The sequence below is a fragment of the Haplochromis burtoni genome, unplaced genomic scaffold (genome assembly GCF_018398535.1).
Source record: "Haplochromis burtoni strain Fernald_Lab_line unplaced genomic scaffold, NCSU_Asbu1 Contig_21, whole genome shotgun sequence".
Classification (NCBI taxonomy): domain Eukaryota; kingdom Metazoa; phylum Chordata; class Actinopteri; order Cichliformes; family Cichlidae; genus Haplochromis; species Haplochromis burtoni.
In genome coordinates, this window is record NW_024582382.1 from 3750916 (window position 1) to 3771997 (window position 21082).

General features: G+C 42.9%; 1 protein-coding gene across 2 annotated transcripts in view; it reads left to right on the forward strand.

Annotated features, from left to right (window-relative positions):
* Positions 1 to 21050, forward strand: part of notch3 (notch receptor 3) — a 27715-nt gene extending 6665 nt beyond the window's left edge. The window contains exons 3-33 of one of the 2 annotated variants that reach the window (XM_005939870.3): positions 4158 to 4300; positions 4397 to 4732; positions 5315 to 5437; positions 5527 to 5760; positions 5841 to 5996; positions 6123 to 6308; positions 7431 to 7544; positions 9070 to 9183; positions 10120 to 10353; positions 10621 to 10731; positions 10821 to 11013; positions 11199 to 11344; positions 11569 to 11802; positions 11897 to 12049; positions 12177 to 12405; positions 12534 to 12735; positions 12843 to 12999; positions 13094 to 13278; positions 13384 to 13516; positions 14024 to 14281; positions 14389 to 14501; positions 14610 to 15139; positions 15234 to 15548; positions 15639 to 15778; positions 15863 to 16082; positions 16229 to 16319; positions 16459 to 16627; positions 16763 to 17067; positions 17196 to 17343; positions 17448 to 17545; positions 17648 to 21050. In XM_005939870.3, the coding sequence (XP_005939932.1) occupies positions 4158 to 4300; positions 4397 to 4732; positions 5315 to 5437; positions 5527 to 5760; positions 5841 to 5996; positions 6123 to 6308; positions 7431 to 7544; positions 9070 to 9183; positions 10120 to 10353; positions 10621 to 10731; positions 10821 to 11013; positions 11199 to 11344; positions 11569 to 11802; positions 11897 to 12049; positions 12177 to 12405; positions 12534 to 12735; positions 12843 to 12999; positions 13094 to 13278; positions 13384 to 13516; positions 14024 to 14281; positions 14389 to 14501; positions 14610 to 15139; positions 15234 to 15548; positions 15639 to 15778; positions 15863 to 16082; positions 16229 to 16319; positions 16459 to 16627; positions 16763 to 17067; positions 17196 to 17343; positions 17448 to 17545; positions 17648 to 19138 (7261 nt within the window). In that variant the 3' untranslated portion in view covers positions 19139 to 21050. Of the gene's footprint in view, positions 1 to 4157; positions 4301 to 4396; positions 4733 to 5314; positions 5438 to 5526; positions 5761 to 5840; positions 5997 to 6122; positions 6309 to 7430; positions 7545 to 9069; positions 9184 to 10119; positions 10354 to 10620; positions 10732 to 10820; positions 11014 to 11198; positions 11345 to 11568; positions 11803 to 11896; positions 12050 to 12176; positions 12406 to 12533; positions 12736 to 12842; positions 13000 to 13093; positions 13279 to 13383; positions 13619 to 13680; positions 13995 to 14023; positions 14282 to 14388; positions 14502 to 14609; positions 15140 to 15233; positions 15549 to 15638; positions 15779 to 15862; positions 16083 to 16228; positions 16320 to 16458; positions 16628 to 16762; positions 17068 to 17195; positions 17344 to 17447; positions 17546 to 17647 lie in introns of those variants that run through there. The other variant, XR_006054120.1, reaches the window with a different exon arrangement.
* Positions 21051 to 21082: the final 32 nt, after the last annotated feature.

A 21082-nucleotide genomic window follows, 5' to 3' on the forward strand; every position in this document is an offset into this window, starting at 1 on the left:
CGGTGGAAAGCTTCTAGACTGTTCAATGCTTTCATTGTGTCTCTAGGAACAATTGTTGAAACAAACCTTGGCCTTTAGACTGTGAAACAGTCATCCTTTTGGACATGATTGTACTTAATTATGAGTCTGAATTGGTTTAGCACAGCGCTCAGAGCTACCTGCATATGTAGGAGGATCAGTCTTCTGAAGTGCCCCAACTGTCCTTATGAAACCCTGTCTCCCATCACCCCCCTTTTTTCCCACTCTAGCTCTGTCTCACTATGGGTTACTGTTGCCAGGCTACAGCCCAGGCCTGAAAGACTAGCTGTTTGGGTCACTGCCCCCCACTCCCTCCTACCCCTACCATCTTCCCCCACCCCCCAACACTTTCATTCAAAGAAGTTCTGACTACTTTAGCTCTTTTATTTGGACCACAAAACATTCCCCAACCCCCAATCTGGCTCTCTGCTGAAAAGGAGAGCCAAGCTGGAGAGAGCAGAGCAGAGGAGGTTGCTGGAAGGAGGGGGTGTGGAGATGGGCTCCTGTTGGCAGTGTGGTGTCAGTGTGGACTCTTCATAAAAGAGAAGAGCTGGTCCTGCTTGCTTGTGGAAAGAGGGGGAAGGGTATGAGGTAGTTGTATTAGGAAATGTTTTAAGACTTTTCCAATAGATTCATTATATGATGTCATACCAACTTCAAGCGTAAAAAAACGTAAGACTAGCTTTTTTCAGGCAACAGAGAATTTGAAAAGTTGTCCCAAGTCAAAACATGATAGTTCAGTTGTTTCTCTTCCTTTCCATTTGTCTTAGAAAATGCCCCCTAAGATAAGAAGAATCCTTTATAGTTGTTGTTTTGTGGAGCATGACTGTGTGTACGAACCGTGTCAGAGATTACAGCCTCTTTGTTCACAGGTGAGCCGCCCTTTGACCTCTGGCTGAGTTGCCGCTATTGTGTAGAAGAGGATGAGCTCAGGTTACCCTTCTTCAGTGACCCAGAAACCAGGAAAACTGGCATTGTGTTACACAAGTAACAAGTGACAGAACTTACATAAATCCAATGGTTTTAGTCTTGATATCACGTTACTTGATACAGAACAACTCTGCAATCAAAGCACACTGACTGAATCCCATTTTGTTTTTGGATGTTTAATAATCATTTGTATTTGAAGCTCTCAAGTAAACCTTTGACAAGGTTGCTATTTCTCTTTTCCTTCTTATATAATTTCCTCAGTGGATCTTCTCTTTTATGCATTCATGATACAACCGCTCCTCAGAGCCTGAGGCTGTTTGTAAGTGGTTTTTTCTTTGTGTTTGGGTGTGTAGTGATTGTTGCATGTGTTTGCTTTGTTGCAGTGGTGCCTCCACATAACAGTGTTTGTTAGGCAGAACTGTTAATGCATGTATTTGTTAAGGTTGAGCATACCTTCTGAGATATTTAAAATGCCTTGTGTTTGTGACTGTGTGTGTGTTGGTTACAAAGTTTGTCCCATGGGCAAAGAAGCTCAATGGTTTTGGCTTAAAGTCTGGCACCGGAGCTAAATGCTAGACAACTAGAGGTACTCTGACAGATGTGGACAGATGCATGGTGTCAGTACTGCAGCTGGCAAAAACCTTCATATGTGCTGACAAGGAGAGATTACTCATTCTGCCCGTCTCTCTGTTGCACCCAGAGACCTCTTCCTCATCTGCTGTACGCTCTTCCTCCAAGGTCAGATGTTGACACTCACTAAGTATGACTCAGGGGCCCATTGCACAACAGCAAACTGCACCTGCCTTTCACATCCGCCACAATTAAAGTTGGGCTCACGCAAAGGCACAGATCCTGCCCTTCTGTTCCCATGGGCAGTGAAATCCATAAGGTTATAAAGAGCCTGATAAGCAGACTTTTCACAGTGGTATGAAGTGTGAACCAGGACAAAAGTTGCATGTCTCTCACAGTCTCTACGCTGATAGCATTCTGATTTGTGTGTTATGGGAGTAGCATGTTGGCAAGGAGTCAGGTCTAGACAAAAGAATGTGTGTTTTGGCTGCTTACTTCATTGCACATTTGAAAGGGAGGACAAATAATTTATCAGGCTTTATTACTATCGTCACTTTTATAAGCCCACCCACAGATACACCTGTATACCTGTATGTTAATAGATGAAAACACATTAATTCCAAATAAATATTTTAATCTGTATATCAACATACACTTGGGGACACATTACTTCCTGGAGTGAGTTGTTGATTTCTTTCCACATAGAGTCATGATGGTCTTTGGAGAACAACGCCTGCTAAGTTTCTAGCTTTTTGGTTTTCATCAGCAGTCAAATATGGCTCCAGAAGAATTTGACTGTCAGTCTGCGTTGTATCTTTCAGCTCTTAAAGCAATTTTGTTCATCAGCCCTTTCAAAGACCGCTTTGTTCCACATTTGTGTTTCATTTTTAGTGACACCCTAGATTCCAGACATAGTTAATTTGCCTCTAAATAAACCCAGCCAAGCCATGACAAATAGCCATGGGAACCATGGTTGGGGGGTAGGGGTGATTGGTTGGGTGTCAAGCTTGCTTGTTCATCTGTGAGGTTACTATGGCAACAAGAATAGTGCATTACGAGTGAGTACTGTGTTTTCAGAGCAAAGGACCAGGGATTACAGGAAATATGACATGACATTCTTGATGGACCAGACTACTCTTGTTTCCTCTTGATCTCCCTCTCTACCAATTGCACCTTCAAAAGACAGTCTCTCCTGTGGAGCATCCCCTCCTCACACTCTGTAGGCCTGAGTGACATTATCATCACAATCAAACAGGGAACCCTCTAACATCTGACCTCTCAGCCTCATGAGAGGAGGAGGGGTTTAGGAGAAGGAAAAGTAGCTGTAGTAAATGCGCAAAATCTGTCTCTCAACATAGGCATTCAAATGGCTTCAGTTTAACTTTCCAATGAAGTCTCATGTTCTGTTGGAAGATGTCAGTTCCCTATATTCTCTTTCTAACAATTAAATTCAGCATAGCACCAAACTATCACTTTAAAAATATATTTTTACACTCTTGTGGGTAGTCTTGTGTGCTTTCATGCATAGTTCACAATTTAAATTGCTTTTGAAAGCTGGAGAAAAAAAAATTAAACAAAACCGAGAAACCTTAAGTTTTCTATTGTTCCACCAATCTAGACCAGCCAGAAACAAAGCATCCTTTTTCATAGAAAATCAAGATCTGGATCGGTTTCCCTGCCGCCTAATTTAAAGCAGCCTCAGCCTCCTAGCCAGGAGTGAGAGCATTTTATGCTTTTTTGTCTTTTTTCTTAGAGTGGGACTGCACATACAAAAGTAAGAATGAAAAAATGCATTATCCTGTAAGTGAGAACAGATGAAAACTCATTTTTGATCCTGCCCAGGGTTTCTCTCCATTGAAAGAGATGACAGTGCCCAAGGGTGGGCCAGAACCCAGCTGTCACCTCACAGCCATATGCATCAGCCTCTTTGAAGAGGGTTCCTGTCCTCAGTCAAGGGCTTCACTGTGGGTGTAGTGTTACCAGCACTCCAAACCTTGCCTGAACTCCCATAGGAGCTTCATAGAGAGCAACTGGAAACCCTGTTTTTATATTTATCTCAGCTTCTTTGTACTGCATGTTTAGGTCAAGCTCAAACAATGTCTACACAGCTTGAATAGAGACAAGGCAATTATAGGTCACCCCTCAGACTCCAGTCTTCAGGGTAGTTGCAGAATGAAAAGTAATGGAACCCAAAAAATAAATGAATGTTTTGAATAAACTGATATCACCACATGTTTTAGAATACAGCCATCAAGAGGACAGTTAGTTGTTTAATTTAAACACCACAGCTGTTTCTCCTATCCTGTTAAAGAGCACTGTGTGCAACCCTTGTTTTTCCTCATGTTAGTATTTGTTGGCAATTGTTAAATTTCCAAACTGTTTCTGGGTGTGTTCTTTTTCATATATGGGAACAGAAATAAGAACTGGGGTGTGGAAAAACTGGAGAATGTTAGCTGACACTGAGAAAATTAGGTTTTCCAACTGAAAATAGTAGTGTGCGACTAATAAAGTCAATAACACACATGGCCTAACTCTGTCTTTTCATTGTATTTCTTTTCTTTTTTGTGGCTCTACTAATATGTGTGCTATATATTATGAGAAAAAATATCCTAAAACAATCCTTATATGTGTGTTTTTAGATGTCGTCCCGGATTCATTGGTCCTCTCTGTCAACACCTGGATCCATGTCTTCGATCACAATGTCAGAATGGAGCAGCATGCAAGAGTGAGGTGCTCAATGGTGTCACACAGTACACTTGTGTGTGCCAGAGAGGGTTCAGAGGTATGTCTAAAAGAATGCATATGTACTGGAAACGTCAGATCTTATTAAGTAAATTCAAAGTATCAAATTGATTTCTGTTCACTATTTGATTCCCAGGCCAAGACTGCTCTCTCATTGATGCTTGTGCGACAAGTCCCTGTGCCAACGGAGCCCGATGTGTCAATTGGAATAACCATTATAACTGTTCCTGTCCGCCTGGCTTCCAAGGAAAGAACTGCCGCAATGACATTGACGAGTGCCGCAAGCCTGGTGTTTGCCTCAATGGTGGAACCTGCATAAACATCCATGGGTCCTTCCGCTGTCAGTGCCAGCCAGGCTACAGCGGGCGCACATGCGAGGTGTCCACCTTGCCCTGTGCACCATCTCAGTGCCTTAATGGGGGCACATGTCGACAGACCAGCGATCATTCCTATGAGTGTGCTTGCCTACCAGGTACAATTTCTCTTTAGCAGAGCAGTAGAACACACACAAACACACGGTCGCTCCACTGCTACGGGCATCAGATTTTCCCAGCCTGATGACGTAGCCGTTAATGTTGCTGCTGGTGTTTTATATCCTCTGTCTTATGTCAGCTTCCTGTCTGCTCTTAATAGCTTCTAATGGTGGATGGATTGGTGGGAGAGTTGGAGGCAGGCGGCAACCTTCTCTGCTCTCGTCACAACAGAAGGAATTTATTTTATGGGGCTTCTGGTTTCCCACTGGGAGCTGACAGGAAATGTCTTTTGCCAGAGAGGAAGTCATTGAAACTGTGAGAGATTATAAAACAAGCAAACACAGAGGGGGGTGTTGACCTCTGAAGCAGGCAAGAGTCAGTGCTGTTGCTGACATTATGTGGGAACATGTAAACAATTAAACACCCATTGAACCCTTTTACTGTTCATCTTGCTTCTCACCTTGGGTTGTTATACAAAACATGATTTAAGATTATGAGCAGAAATGTTAGTGTCTGCAAAATGGATGTGTTTGCTACTGTATCTGCGTGCTATAAGGCTTTTGTCTTTAAATTTGTCTCAGGTTTTGAAGGACACAACTGTGAGAACAATGTGGATGACTGCCCAGGTCACAAGTGCATGAATGGAGGAATATGTGTAGATGGAGTTAATACATACAACTGCCAGTGTCCACCAGAATGGACAGGTATAGCTCTTCAAATTAACTTTAAATACAGGTATACATGTCATGTACATAGAAAATATGTTCAAACCCATATTTCACCTACCCACTAGGACAATACTGCGCTGAGGATGTAAATGAGTGTCAAATGCAACCCAATGCATGCCATAATGGGGGTACTTGCTTCAACACCATTGGTGGCCATACTTGTGTCTGCGTCAATGGCTGGACTGGAGATGACTGCAGTGAGAACATTGATGACTGTGCAATAGCTGTTTGCTTCAATGGCGCCACCTGTCATGACCGTGTAGCATCCTTTTTCTGCGAGTGCCCAGTTGGAAAGACAGGTAAGTGGGTTTTTATATCTGCCTATTTGGCCCTTTTAGTCCTGTATGATAAATTGTTGATATATGTGTTTTATCCACAGGTTTGCTATGCCACCTTGATGATGCATGTGTAAGCAACCCTTGCAATGAGGGAGCAGTGTGTGACACCAACCCTCTTAATGGCCGTGCCATTTGTACCTGTCCTGCTGGCTTTGTAGGGGGTGCCTGCAACCAGGACATGGATGAATGCTCAATTGGCAAGTCTGCTTTTTTTTTGGCAAATCCCGGTCCTGTTGTTATATGCTGTGTATGCTGTGTTGTTGTAGTATCTATTTTTCTTCTGAATGTGTTCCATATTCTAATCCTTTGCCTTCTACCAACAGGTGCAAACCCATGTGAGCATTTTGGAAAATGTGTGAACACAGAGGGGTCTTTCCAGTGTCAATGTGGCCGGGGATATGCCGGCCCACGTTGTGAGATTGACATCAATGAATGCTTGTCCATGCCCTGCCAGAATGATGCCACTTGTCTTGACCGGATTGGAGAGTTCACTTGCATCTGCATGCCAGGTACAAAGACATTTTGTATGGCCACTCCATTATGATAAAGACAAATATCACTTCTTTTTTTTATTTTTAATAAACTAACTATGCTTACATAAATTATTGTTGCAATTTTACATCCTGCTCTCAGGTTTTAGGTGAGCTTAATTTTTTTTTAATATACTTTAAAAACAGCTTTTTAAAACTCAAACTCTGGCACAACACAGATTTATCATCCAAGAGAATCACTTTTGACCAAAAGATACTTTTGAAAACTTGTACTTCGAAAGAAACACAATATATAATGCCACCATACTGCCAGTGTAGAAGGTTATGTAATGTATTTCCCTAAATACTGGCTATATGGAGGCACCTCTCCATCCTCAGTGCACTGTACCACCAGATGGAGTATTGGTTTGGACTGAGTGATAGTTTTGACACTCTGGGACAAAAAACACAGTGAAACTCTCATGCACAGTTCTACATGCATGCTGGGGTTTTGGGAGCTATACAAATTAGAGCCGGGAGTTGGGTCTATAGGACTGGATGTGAGAGAGGGCGAGCAGTTAGGGGGAGGAGTGTGCTGTGAATACTAATGAGTGGTAGAGTGGTGGGAATGGAGTGGAACAATAGGGCCCCTCTGTGCTCCACTTTGCACCCCTCATATACACAGAGAGGGAAAGAGGCTCTTTCCCAGAGCCTGTCCCCCTCCCCCCTCCAGAGACAGGGCCTTCCTCCTCACCCTCCTCATCATCAGTCAGCCTGGCAAAGCTCATGTGGTGCTACTGATTATTTCTGATTCCACGCTAGCCTCACCACAGGAGCAAGACTCTGACTCACATTCTGTTTCACCTCAATGAAGGACCTAAAGTAAAAAGCATAACATGCATCTGCTGAATGGGACACTGAGCCAAGGAGGAGCAAAGCTCTATGGACAGTAGTGCGTGGCGATTTCAGTTCAGTGGAATTGGATGCCGTGGTTTGGCAAAAGCAAGTGTAAAACGATCACAAGTAAAAAGGTTCCTACACAATACACAGAATTATGTACACACCATGTTGGCTTGAACTGACATACCCGTACTCCAAAGTGAGAAACAGGTTTAAAAGCAATAAAAAAGTTCTAAAAAGAAGAACACTTCTGTCTTCCAGGCTACGTGGGCACATACTGCGAGACTGATGTGGATGACTGCGAGAGTAACCCATGCGTGAATGATGGGATATGTCGGGATATGGTCAATGGCTTCACGTGCACATGCCAGCCAGGTAAAATTGTTTTGAATTGCTTTTTTTCAGACACAATGGCAACTAACAAACTGGAGGACAGATTTGAAAATATTAAATACCTTTAACAAGTAATAATCTTTTACCATGTGATTAATTTTTTTGACCTATTATCATATGCAAAAACAACTCAAGTAGTTAAGCCAAAAAGCATTTGGATACTAAAAAATTAAAAGTCTGATTGCAAACTATTGTAAGTCCTATGAATTACACCACTGACTCATTTCCAGCTTTCTAATGCTAAAATTGTATTTTTGATATCTATATTTTTTACTTTAATTTACTTCTTATTTGGCAAGCTGATTTTTCTGGAGCACTACCGTGCTTTGCAGAGAACAGTGATAAAGGCTTGGGAGTGAGAATATGTTGGTTAACACCTGCAATACACTGACAGCATTAGTAAAAGCAAGAAGCCAAAGTTTAAATGTCCCCAGGACTAGTGGAGGGAGGGTCAGCCTCACTACTTTTGCCTGCTGGTATTTAGAGCCAGCACTCATATAAAAAGCCAGGCCCAAAAGTCTGCCTATCCCCTTGCCTGAACAAAGGCACCATTGTGACCCTTCCCTCCTCTATGGAATGTAGAAGGGACAGCAGCCTCCCTCATCTTGCCCTCATGGTGGTGGTGGGGGGGGCGGGGGACAGCAGTCCCACTAATGAGATTCTTTTCCAGGTTCGCAATTTACATCTGGGACAGACGTCCCCCCTCCGCCCCCCATCTAGCTATTGAGCTGGCGGAGCTGATGCAGGCAGTGAAGGGCGGAGGGGGCTGGGGGGGGCTCCCCTAAAAGAAAAAACAATCCCACCGCCTCCTCCAGCACCCCCTTTACCAGGCTAAGCATCAACACACAGACCGTCCTGACACTGTTAATCAACTGAGCAGTGTGTTACCAATGCACCAATTCACCCCTGTCTGGGCACTGTGCCCAGTGATTTCAAGCCTGCCCAGTTTCTCAGACTATTCAAGCTAGTTGTTGTTATTATTTTTATTATTATTATTATTATTATTATTATTATTATTATTATTATTATTATTATTATTATTATTATTATTATTGTTGTTGTTGCTGTTGTTCTTGTTGTTTTTGAACCTCTGTCAACTGTTAATATTAATTATATGCGCTGCAGTTCATAATCTTTCAGTGTATATATAAGCATTTTCATGCACAAAATGTGTCAAAATTTAGTTGAGCTGAAGATGGATACGTTGCTTGTCCATGTCCTGATATTCCATACCATTTGATAATAATATATTGATGTATCATTTGATTATGAGTCTCTCCTCTGAAAAATCTTCAAGGTCACAGGCTTTCTATTGCATTCTGTCAGCTCTAACCTGGTCCAAGTGCATAGATAGTTTGTCTTTAACCAGTCGAGGTCTCAGACCCTACCTTAGCCAGTCAAAGACCTCCGCCCTTCTTCGGAGAGAAGATCTGCCCTCTGACCTTAGCATGGACCCTTTCGCTGGACCTTCTCTCTGACCTTTAACCTCTGTGTTTGCATGTCCCAGGGTTTACGGGTACCATGTGTCAAATAGACATAGACGAGTGCGCCAGCACGCCTTGTCAGAATGGAGCAAAATGCTACGATCGGCCCAATGGGTTTGAGTGCCGCTGTGCTGAAGGTAAGCGCTTCATTACTTAACAATTGTTAAGCAGAAGAGCCAAAGACAAAATAGCAGATGAGCCTTAACCAGTTGTTCAGGCCTTTGTTAAGCATTCTGTGTTATGGGGAGTTTCTCTGGGTGTCTGCTGATGAAACAGACTGACTTGAGGCCCCTAATCCCCCTCTTTCCCTCGTCGGCTCTCAGGACCATGGGGTCACTGAGGACCAGCAGTTGCCAAGAAAAGAGGCTTGGTCATTACCCTGACATCTGTTCATCTTTAAACCCCCTTACAACACCTTATGCTGCATTTTTAACTTTAATTCTTTAACATTCAGTTATGTTTGTGTTACAAAAGCATTCAACGTGTAAAGCTTCTCTCAAAGTCTGTATGTAAAGCTTGACTGTAGCTATATGTTGATATTTAATATGTTTGTTTGGACCTGTGCTTACTGAGGAGCACGGTCATTGTTTCAGTGGCCAGCTGCTTGGTGTTCCTTGTGTTTTTGGGCCCCTTCTGTTGAGTGAAGTGGCCCTGTTTGACGTGGTGCAGTCTATTGTTCCCTCCAACTCTGAGAACAATAGCAAGACTGGGAGGCCTGTGTAGGGCCCTTCTTTAGTCCTTTGCCCATCTCAGCATTGCTCTAAACACATACCACACACACCAAGTTTCTTGTCTGTTACACAGACACCGTTGATATGGAAACCACAGTGGTCAAAAGCCCAACTGTAGAAGCTTTTATGAAAAAGCAAGCATACAAAACATGGAAAAAAGAGAGAGAAAGTTAAACAAAAAACTGTTATGCTAAAGAGAAAGAGGAACATTTAACATTCGCACACAGACACACACACACATATATATGTATATATATAAAAGCACTTCTTATTCTTAATTCTTAATGTACTTTTTAATTCAGAATATTAATTTATTCTTAATGAATTTTTTCCCCTCTATAGGTTATGAGGGCATACTTTGTGAAAGTAACATCAACAACTGTCAGCCCGACCCATGTCACCATGGTACCTGCATTGATGGCATTGCCAGCTACACCTGTAACTGTGAACCTGGTTACACAGGGTATCGCTGTGAGAATCAATTAAATGAGTGCCACAGCAACCCTTGTCAGAATGGGGGCAAGTGTATGGACCAGGTCAACAAGTACATCTGCCAGTGCCAACATGGAACCTCGGGTAAGAGAAAAATCCCACAACATATCATGTACTTGTACTTTGTTAACTCAAGCCATTGATTTATTCCCTTTATTAATGCCGTTGCTCTTCAACATAACAATAATGCTGTGACAATATATAAAATGCTATAGAATTAGACTCTTTAGTATACTTTATTATAAAGAATGTATATAGAATTTTGTTCTGAAATGTAATGAAAGATTTTCTGCATTGTTAAAATTGTTAAAATGTCTACAGTCTTAATATAAAAGTTCTTTTTGCACCCAGGTACAAACTGCGAGATAAACTTTGATGACTGTGCCAGCAACCCATGTGACTATGGCATCTGCAAAGATGGCATTAATCGCTATGACTGTGTTTGCAAACCTGGCTTCACTGGTAAGGTCTTATGAAAATAACAGTGTGAATAAATCCTCACTGAAAATGTTGACAAAGAACTCTAATTATGTATAACATTTCTCTTGCAGGTCCCAAATGTAATGTGGAAATAGATGAGTGTGCATCTAGCCCCTGCAGGAATGGAGGAAAATGTATAGATGAAGAGAATGGATTTCACTGCCTGTGTCCTGATGGCTTTAAGCCTCCTTACTGCTACTCTCAGGTGGATGAGTGTGGCAGTGGCCCATGCGTCCATGGCTCGTGCAGGGACGACATTAATGGGTATATACATTTAACAGCTTTTTAAAACTTTAAAGTGATTCAGATGGGCACATAGGAAACATAATCTTGAAATGGGCTCCATCCAAGACTGTGGTTAATCCTATAACTTATACATCAGGTCAATGTTATTTCATTCTTACAAACTGAACATTTTTGGCTTATTAACTGTTCTCTGGTATTTCCAGTTACCGTTGTGACTGTGAGCCGGGATGGGTGGGAAAGAACTGTGACCTGGACAGGAACGACTGTCTGCCAAGTCCTTGCCAGAATGCTGGCACATGCATTGATCAACTCAATGGTTTCACCTGCAAGTGTCGCCAAGGCTTCAGAGGTGAGAGGGCATCAAAGTAGCCAAACACACCATCAACCTTAAAATGTTCAGTAGAAAGAGCAGAATACACATGTATAGCACATGCAGCAGAGAAGAAATAGCTAAACATATCTGATGTCCTCCATGAATTTTCATCTTAGGCTATGCAATTGTCTACCTCCCCCTAGTGGTACATAAAAATATGCTAATCCATACATATATTTGTCTCCTTTGTCCTTTGACAGGTAACCTCTGCCAGGTGAACATCAATGAATGTGAGTCCAGTCCCTGTCTGAACAAGGGCACTTGTGTAGATGGCGTGGCAAGTTTCACTTGCCTGTGTGAGCTTCCTTACAGTGGACCCACTTGTGCTGAAGTCCTTACTCCTTGCTCTCCTAATCCCTGTGCCAATCATGCTGCCTGCATCCACACACCAGATTACATGGGTTATCAATGCAAATGCCCACCAGGGTGGCAAGGTTCGCAAATTTTGTATTCAGTCATCTCAGTGCTTAGCATAGATAGTCTAATTGGAAGCTTACAGCTATATCTTGTGAAACGCTTCCTTTACAGGTCAGCTGTGTAACAGAGATGTGAATGAATGTATCTCAAACCCCTGCAAAAACCGTGGGACTTGCGCTAACACGCTCGGAGGGTTTGTGTGCTCTTGCAGAGCAGGATATACTGGGCTAACCTGCGAAACAGACATCAATGACTGTTCACCTAGTGAGTTGCTGTTTACACTTACAGTTATCATATAATTATTAAATGACTGTTACTAATAAATAAAATGCCAAACTCATGTGCAGGTACTGTATTTGCCCAAAGCTGTTTTCTTCTCTTTTGCTTTTAGATCCCTGCCTAAGTGGAGGTTCCTGTACAGATGGTGTGAACTTCTTCCACTGTAGCTGTCTGCCAGGCTTTACAGGGTCTCATTGTTCTGTAGAGATCAATGAATGCCAAAGTTCCCCTTGCAAAAATGGAGGCACTTGCACAGATTATGTTAACTCCTACACCTGTACCTGTATGCCTGGGTTTACTGGCATCCACTGTGAAACAAACATCCCTGATTGTACTGAAAGGTGTGTATCTGGAGCTATATCATGTACTCAAAAAAATAATCTAGCTATACAATACAACAGAAAGTGAATATAAAATTAATTTTTAGGTAAAATGAAGTACAAGCTTACATTTTCACACATGTCCACAGCTCTTGCTTCAATGGGGGGACATGCACAGATAAAATCAATGGATATTCCTGTACTTGTCGCTCTGGCTTCACCGGGTCCCACTGCCAGTATGAAGTCAATGAGTGTGACTCCCAGCCCTGCCTCAATGGAGGCATTTGTCAGGATGCCCTGGAGTCATTCCGTTGCTCTTGCCCCAAGGGCTATACTGGCAACCGTTGTCAGGTACAAATATTTGAATGCACCCCTGAAATTTCACGTTTAGGACTTTAATCGTCATACACAAATAAAACAAATAAATTCTAAATTCAATCGCTCTCTTCCTTACATAGACGCCAGTTGATTGGTGCAGGCGCGCATCTCCATGTCATAATGGAGGACGCTGCCGTCAAAAGGATGCCTCATTCATCTGTGAATGTACTGATGGCTGGTCTGGCCGTTACTGTGACATCCCTAGAGTCTCCTGTGAAGCTGCTGCCCGCCAAAGAGGTATTTTAATGTTGGGTACAATTTGATGTAACCTCTGTCTGCGTTTGTGACTAAGTTACTGATGTAAACTTTGCTCACAAATCTATGTTATTAGGGCTTCAGACAGATGAACTATGCCACCATGGTGGTCACTGTGTTAATACCGGGAATACTCACTATTGCAAATGTCCTAATGACTACACTGGAAGCTATTGCGAAAATCAAGTGGATCATTGTGAAGACAAACCTTGCCGCAATGGCGCCACCTGCAGGGGATATGTGGGAGGATACCAGTGTGATGTAAGTTGCTTTGTTTCAACATGTTCTTTTCCTTTTAATTGTCAGATTTCAAAACAGTCTGGGTTTCTTTTTTGCTTTCAAACATTAATTGTTGTGTCATTACAGTGTATGCCAGGTTATACCGGAAAGGACTGCGAGATAGAAATCAACGAGTGCCAGTCTCATCCCTGCCAGAATGGAGGCACTTGCATTGATTTGGTGGGACACTATATCTGCTCCTGTCCCCCTGGCACCCTGGGTATGTAAGCACATGTAAAACAAAACCCTATGCTTACTAGTGAATACTTTGGTGGCAGATTTCTTTTCTTATGTATGGATCACTTTGGTAATAGCAATATCACTTTCTCACTTAGTTGTATGCATGTAGAATGTTATCACAAGTGGGCCTCATGTTTATTGCACCTTCACAGAGGGCCTATTGTAGAGTAGAAGGCATCCAGGCGCTGCATGTAAAGTCGTAGTTTCCATGTTAGGGGGAAGGTTTTCAAGGATGAGCTGAGCTGAAGGTATAGACTCACATGATGTGTGGAGGAATTTTCTTTGTCTGTGAGTTTGGTCAAGTCATATAAGACATGAGTGAACCACGCCCATCTGCTTAGGTGTTTGACTGGAACGTGTTTCTCCATATTGCAATATGTTATTAAACCCACTTCAAATAATGCAAGTGTTTGCAGTTTATTTTAAAAACAACAAAATAAATATCTCATATATACGAAGAGTTTATAATTACCCTGTCCTTTTAAAGGTGTTCTCTGTGAGATCAACGAAGATGACTGTGCTCCACACCCAAGGCTACGCAATGCGCCTCCTAAGTGCCTAAACAATGGCACCTGTGTGGACAGAGTAGGTGGATATCGCTGTAACTGTCCCCCTGGTTTCACAGGAGAAAGATGTGAAGGAGACATAAATGAGTGTCTCTCTCAGCCCTGCATTCCTTCCAACAGTCTTGATTGCATACAGTTGCCCAATGACTACCAATGTGTCTGCAAGCCCGGCTTCACAGGTTAGACACCTACGAACAATTCCCATTCTCCATGAACCTTCATCGTGCTTTTTTGTTGTTGTTGTTGACCAAATGTATAACTTTACTAACTATACCTTGTTTTTTAGGTCGGAGGTGTCAGAGCAGGTTCAGTGTGTGTGAGTCTCAGCCTTGTCAGAATGGAGGAGTCTGTTCAATAACTAGCAGCTCTTCTCAGGGATACACCTGCACATGCCAACTTGTAAGTGTAAATATGAAAAGCTTGTAATTTGGCCTCCTAGTTTTTAAATTACAGCATTCTTGATTTAAAGGTTCATATATCAACCTCCAAAAATTATGTCTTTCTTAGGGTTATGCAGGGCCTAACTGTGAAAGAAGCATGTCCTGTCGGGAGCTATCCTGCTACAACGGAGGTAGCTGTTCACTTACCCTAAGAGGGGCTCGTTGCACATGTCTATCAGGTTATGGTGGACCCCAGTGTCAGCATCGCAGAAATGATGGGTGCTCAGCCAAGCCCTGCCGCAATGAAGGACAATGCACTGAAGAGACCAGCTTCCCATTTTTCAACTGTCAGTGTCCCAGTGGATGGAAGGGCAGACGATGTGAGCACCGCAGCAGAACCACTGACCCTCCAGTCCCCTCATGCCCTCTGGCAGACTGTGATGCCAAAGCTGCAGATGGTTTTTGTGACAAACAATGTAATTCATTGCCTTGTCACTGGGACGGCGGTGACTGCTCTCTAGCGATGAAGCCCTGGGACAAATGTGGAGACCCACACTGCTGGCGTGTCTTCAACAATAGCCAGTGTGATGAGTCCTGTAACAATGTTGACTGTCTGTATGACAACTTTGACTGCAAAACTAAGGAGAAAGTTTGCAAGTGAGTTTAAATTTTCAGTTTAAAGGATACTCGCCAGTATTTACAGAACTGAGAAAATTTCACGTGCTTAACCTTCTGTTTATATCATCTCCAGTCCAATATATGAAGCCTATTGCATCGACCACTATGCTGATGGAAAATGTGACCAGGGCTGCAACACAGAAGAGTGTGGTTGGGATGGCCTGGACTGTGCAACAAAAGTTGCAGAAAAACTTGCTGAAAACGTCTTGGTTTTGGTTGTTCTAATGCCTCCAGAGGAGCTTCTTCGCACCAGGACAGTTTTTCTGCAGAAATTAAGTGCTATCCTACGCACTTCAGTCCGTTTCAGGCTAGACAGCAATGGAAAAGCTATGATCCAACCCTACACCCGCGAAAGTGCACGCATGAAGCGGGAGCTGGAAGTCATTGGGTCAGTCAGGCATACAGTAAAATAAAAGCCTAAGCCTTTCCTGTAGATTGTACATTGCACTAAACTCTTGCTTCTCTGCTGTTTCTGTAGCTCGAAAGTCTATGTAGAAATAGACAACCGCTTATGCATGGAGGACTGCTTCTTAACAGCTGACAGTGCTGCAGAGTACCTTGGAGCTCTGTCAGCAGTAGAAGGGCTCCAGTTCCCCTACCCCCTTAAAGAAGTCCGTGGTGAGTAGGGATACTTATTATGCACAAATGAACTACAACTAATAAGTTACAACTGTGTAATTATGTCTTTCCTTCTCCCCACAGGTGAAAAAATCATTGGCCCCATTGTTCCCCCCTTCTATCTGATGGTGGTGGGGATAGCTTCTGTTTTTCTTTTAGTCATCCTTATCATAGGTATGCTAATTGCTCGCAGAAAAAGAGAGCACAGCACCCTGTGGTTCCCTGAAGGCTTCTTCCTCAAGAAGGAGCCCAGCAGCAACAAAAACCGCAGAGAACCTGTGGGCCAGGATGCTCTGGGAATGAAGTAAGTTATGATAAGTGCCTTGAGGCAAGTATTGTTGTATTTTGGGAGTATATAATAAAAATTGAATTGAATTGAATTGAAGTGCTTTCATTTTTTAATTAAATATTACCCCTCTTGGATTTACATTGTTATTCATCTGCCAACAGGCACATGCCAAAAACTGTGGAAGAATCTCTCCTCGGAGATCATAGTGACCAGTGGATAGATACAGACTGCCCAGAACCAAAAAGGCTCAAGGTCAGTTTTGCAAGTGTTTTGCAGTTTACTTAAACAGAAGCACAAGAGTGTGTATGTGTGTCTGTGGGTGTATGTTTTTAAGCCACTTGCATTTAAAATGTTTTCTGTCACTTTTTTTAATCTTTTCCTGTAATTTCAGGTTGAGGAGCCAAGTATGCTTTCAGACGCTGAAGATACAGTGGACTGCAGACAGTGGACACAGCATCACCTTGCAGCTGCAGATATCCGTGTGCCTCCCACCATGCCCCTCACTCCACCCCAAGGAGAATTTGAAAGTGACTGCATGGATGTTAATGTCCGAGGCCCAGGTTGGTAGTGATATCAAGTAAAGTTTTCAAATTGAAACTGTCATTTGCAAATAACTTTTATACTTTCCTCTTACAGTATAATTCAGCAACCCAATAGACATAAGCTCACGCATGCCTGTTTTCATCTCCTAACAGATGGTTTTACACCTCTGATGCTGGCATCATTCTGTGGAGGTGGCTTAGAGTCTGAGGTAGCAGACGAGGAGGAGAATGAAGAGTGTTCTGCCAACATCATCTCTGACCTAATCTACCAGGGTGCATCCCTTGCAGCCCAAACAGACCGCACTGGTGAGACAGCCCTTCACCTGGCTGCTCGCTACGCACGTGCTGATGCTGCCAAGAGGCTGCTGGATGCTGGAGCAGATGCCAATGCTCAGGACAACACGGGACGCACCCCACTACATGCTGCTGTAGCTGCAGATGCACAGGGTGTCTTCCAGGTAATCAACACATACTGGTTATTTGATATGCTACATTGGAATGTGATTGGAATACTGTAGCACATTTCTTGCACATTTCAATTGTTTATAAATTAAAATTTAAAATTTAATCTGTCACACACTTCTAGATTCTGATCAGAAACCGAGCCACGGATCTTGACTCACGTATGTACGACGGATCAACAGCACTAATCTTGGCTGCACGGCTGGCAGTAGAGGGCATGGTAGAGGAGCTCATCACGTGCCATGCAGATGTTAATGCAGTTGATGAGTTGGGTAAGTATGTGCCATTTATCACACATGTCCTAATGCATGCATTCCCAATGCATTCATTATACTGAAATCATTTCTCTTAATTTGAATTGTTTGTTGTGTCTTAGGTAAATCTGCCTTGCACTGGGCTGCTGCCGTCAACAATGTGGATGCCACTATTGCCTTGCTCAAGAATGGTGCAAACAAAGATATGCAAGATCTTAAGGTATGTCATTCTTCTATATTGTTTTTAAGACACTTTTTCACAACTGCACCTTTATACATGTTTGTATCTAACAATCTCTGTTAATTTTATTTCTTTTTTCAGGAGGAAACCCCACTGTTTCTTGCAGCCCGTGAGGGCAGCTGTCATGCTGTGAAGGTGTTGCTGGCTCACTTTGCAAACAGAGAAATCACAGACCATATGGACAGGCTGCCAAGAGACATTGCTCAAGAGCGTATGCATCATGACATTGTACAGCTTCTTGATGAATATAACACAGTGAGGAGCCCCCAGGGCCATGGCGGAGCAGGTCACCACCTCACTGGGGGACACACCTTGTCTCCTCTCATGTGTCCTCCCAGCGCTTTTCTACCTAATCTGAAGAACACCCCACAGGGTAAGAAAAACCGTCGGCCTGGGGCCAAAGGTTCTAGCCTGGGAGGCCAGCATGCCGCTAGCCTGAAGGAGTCAGTGAAGGCCCGCAATAAGAAGCTAACCCTGGACATGCAGAGTGCCTTACTGGAGAGCTCAGTTACTCTGTCCCCAGTTGACTCGCTGGACTCACCTCATGGGGGAGCTAGCAATGCTGGCTACATCACCAACCCCACGTCTCCAGTCGCCATGCAGTCACCAGGGCTTTTCCACCCATCAGTGTCTGTCCCAAACACCCCGATGGTACATGGCAGCATGTTAGAGGGAGGTGGCCCCTTTGCAGTGTCTCTAGCCCAACTCAATGATCTAGGAAGTGGAGGAATGTCCTTGCAGGGACGCGTCTCTATGACATCAGATATCAACCATGGCTATGTGCTGAATTCAAGCCAGATGGGGCTAAATATGGGCATGGTCAGTCCTGTCAGCGTGCCCTTTGATTGGCACAATCGCATGCCCCCTTCATCCCAATGTGGTCAACAGGTAGTGAATATTGTGCAGAGCAGCCAGGCAGGCATGCACCCCCAGAGTCCAGCCATGCAGCAACAGGGCATGCTGATGCACCAACAGCAGATCTACCGTAATGCCATGCTGCAGCCAACACCTGTTACCTCCACACCCACTATAAGCCCCGTAAAGCTGCCTTTGATTGCTGAGCAACAGCAGCAGCAACAGCAGCAACCACAGCAACAGCTCATGAATCACAACATTACCAACCAGCAAAGCATGGCTTCCGCCCCACCAACACCCCAGACATCACAGGCCCCACCAGCCTTCTTCCAGCAGCAGCAGATGCCTCAGCAGTCCTCCCAGCCACAGCCTCCTGCTCAGGTCCCCCAGGCAGCCACATCAGCAGCTCAGCCAGCTCAGGCGCTCCCCTCCCAGCCTAGTGGTAGCATGGCAGGAAAGGAGGATTACCCTACCCCTCCCTCCCAGCACAGCTATTCATCCACAATGGATGCCACACCCAAGCATTACCCTCATTTGCCCAGTGAGCACCCTTACCTGACACCGTCTCCAGAGTCTCCTGAGCACTGGTCCAGTCCTTCTCCTCACTGCGTCTCCGATTGGTCGGATTCCACACCCAGCCCAGCAGTTGCTGTCCCTGCCCAGACCCAAATTACTCAAATTCCAGAGGCCAATGGCAAGATGCAAGTTTTTGCATGAAGATCATATAGCCTCTGCTTGAAAATGGACCAAGGGTGAAAGAATTTGAGGACTGGCTCTTGGGGTCTGTCTGTGTTTTTATGTGTCAGCCTGTTTCCAAGATTTTCATTGGATTTGGATTGACTGCTTATCACGAGGATTGTCTGCTGGTCGATTTTGCAGAGAAAAAAAGTAAAGGGATATGTGTGTTGTCTGAAAAAACAGCAGACAATTTAATGAAGTAATTCTGTCACAGATGGACTTGTTTTTTATTATAAAAAAAAGTATATGAAGAAAACCAAGTCTTTCATTTCAAAGACTTGGGACATTCCTAAAAACTAACAAACATTTAAAAGTAGATAAGAGGAAAAGTGAAATGCTGAAGGGAATTCATTTATTTTTATTTATTGTCTTTATCTATCTAAACTACTTTTTAGTTCTTTTTCTCTGTCCTAGCTTCTCATATAAAGTGTCACCCCAAGATTAAAAACAGATTGAAATGAAAAACAAAAAACAAAAACATTTCAAAAATTGCCCTGCGATTGTGATATCTTCATCTGATTTGTGGTTTTCCATATTAGTATTATGAACAAGAATGTAGATAAGTGTCTCTAAAGCACTTCAAACGACCAGCCCAATAGAGCAAGTGTGGGTCCGGTACAAAACGATTAAAATGGATATTTATAATATATGGGTGGCATTTAATCCATGGTAATTTTCTTTATCGCCTTTCAAAATGAGGTCAACAGAGTAAAGTTTTAGTTAATGCTTCCATTTGTAGCTTCTTACTGACACTGAAGTATATGTACTGCCAACCTTGATAGCTTCAGTTTTAAGGCATGTTTATATTCACTTTAAAAGAAATATGTTTCAAACAGAACTGTTTTGCCTATAAAATCAGCCGCTCACTGCCGTTATGTTTTACTTTGCTTTATATTCTGTATATTTTTTTAAACACCATTTCAGATATGCTAAGCTTTGCTTGTATCAGCTGCTATTTTTTTTAGTCTTCCCTGCAAAACATTCCTCCATGTTGCCGGTCTTATTGAGTCTGGATTCTGCACCACTCAGTGGGATCCAGCACAGAACAGAACACAGACTAGCAGAATTTGTTAAGCTTGTGATGTCCCTGAGCAGACTAAATGGACTATTTGCAGCAGTTAAGATCTCGGTGGCACTCTCACCTTGTCTACGGTGATGTAGTGGTCAGCATGAAGGCGTGGCTACTGGGTTGTAACTGCTTATGCCCTGTCACTCCTCAGGGAGGTGTTTTATGGCATGCAGTGGGATAGTGCCCCTGCATCTACAGTAGTATCAGTCCAGGGGCTATGTGGTTGCATCTTAAGATGAATGTTAAAATAGACCCAAGGAAAAAAACACTACCATGTAGTGTCGTTCCCTATAACTTTTTTGCTAAATTCTGAGATGACACTGTCATTTAGCTAACTGAGAGTTGACCAAGTCTTTTATTTCATTGTGACATCCTTAACATTTTGTGGGCATTTCAACATAAAGTCAGATAATAATAGTAGAATTTTACAAAAGTACGTTTATTTTGTGACAACATGAACAGAAATAAGTTGGCCACCACTTTAGTGTGTCATAGACTTATTATATCTTTCATTTATTGTTTATTCTGTTCATTATAGAATCAGATACTGTTCTGCCAGACCTGAGAAACATGTTCACAGTCCAGTTCACATCTTACTTACAATGAAAACAGTTTTTTGGCTGTTTATTTGTTTATTTTTATATATAACTTGTTTTACAATTTCTCTACCAGGCCGCACTAAGTGTTTTGTACATTTCAATCTCTCAAGTTCTGTTTGTAAATATGTTTGTTCTGGGTAGATCATTGCTTGAGAAATATTGTTTCTAAAATGATTGTTGTGTACTAAAAGGACAAAAATAAAATGTACTTCATTTAGCATTATTTCAAGCTGAGGCTGTGACTGATTTTTTTTA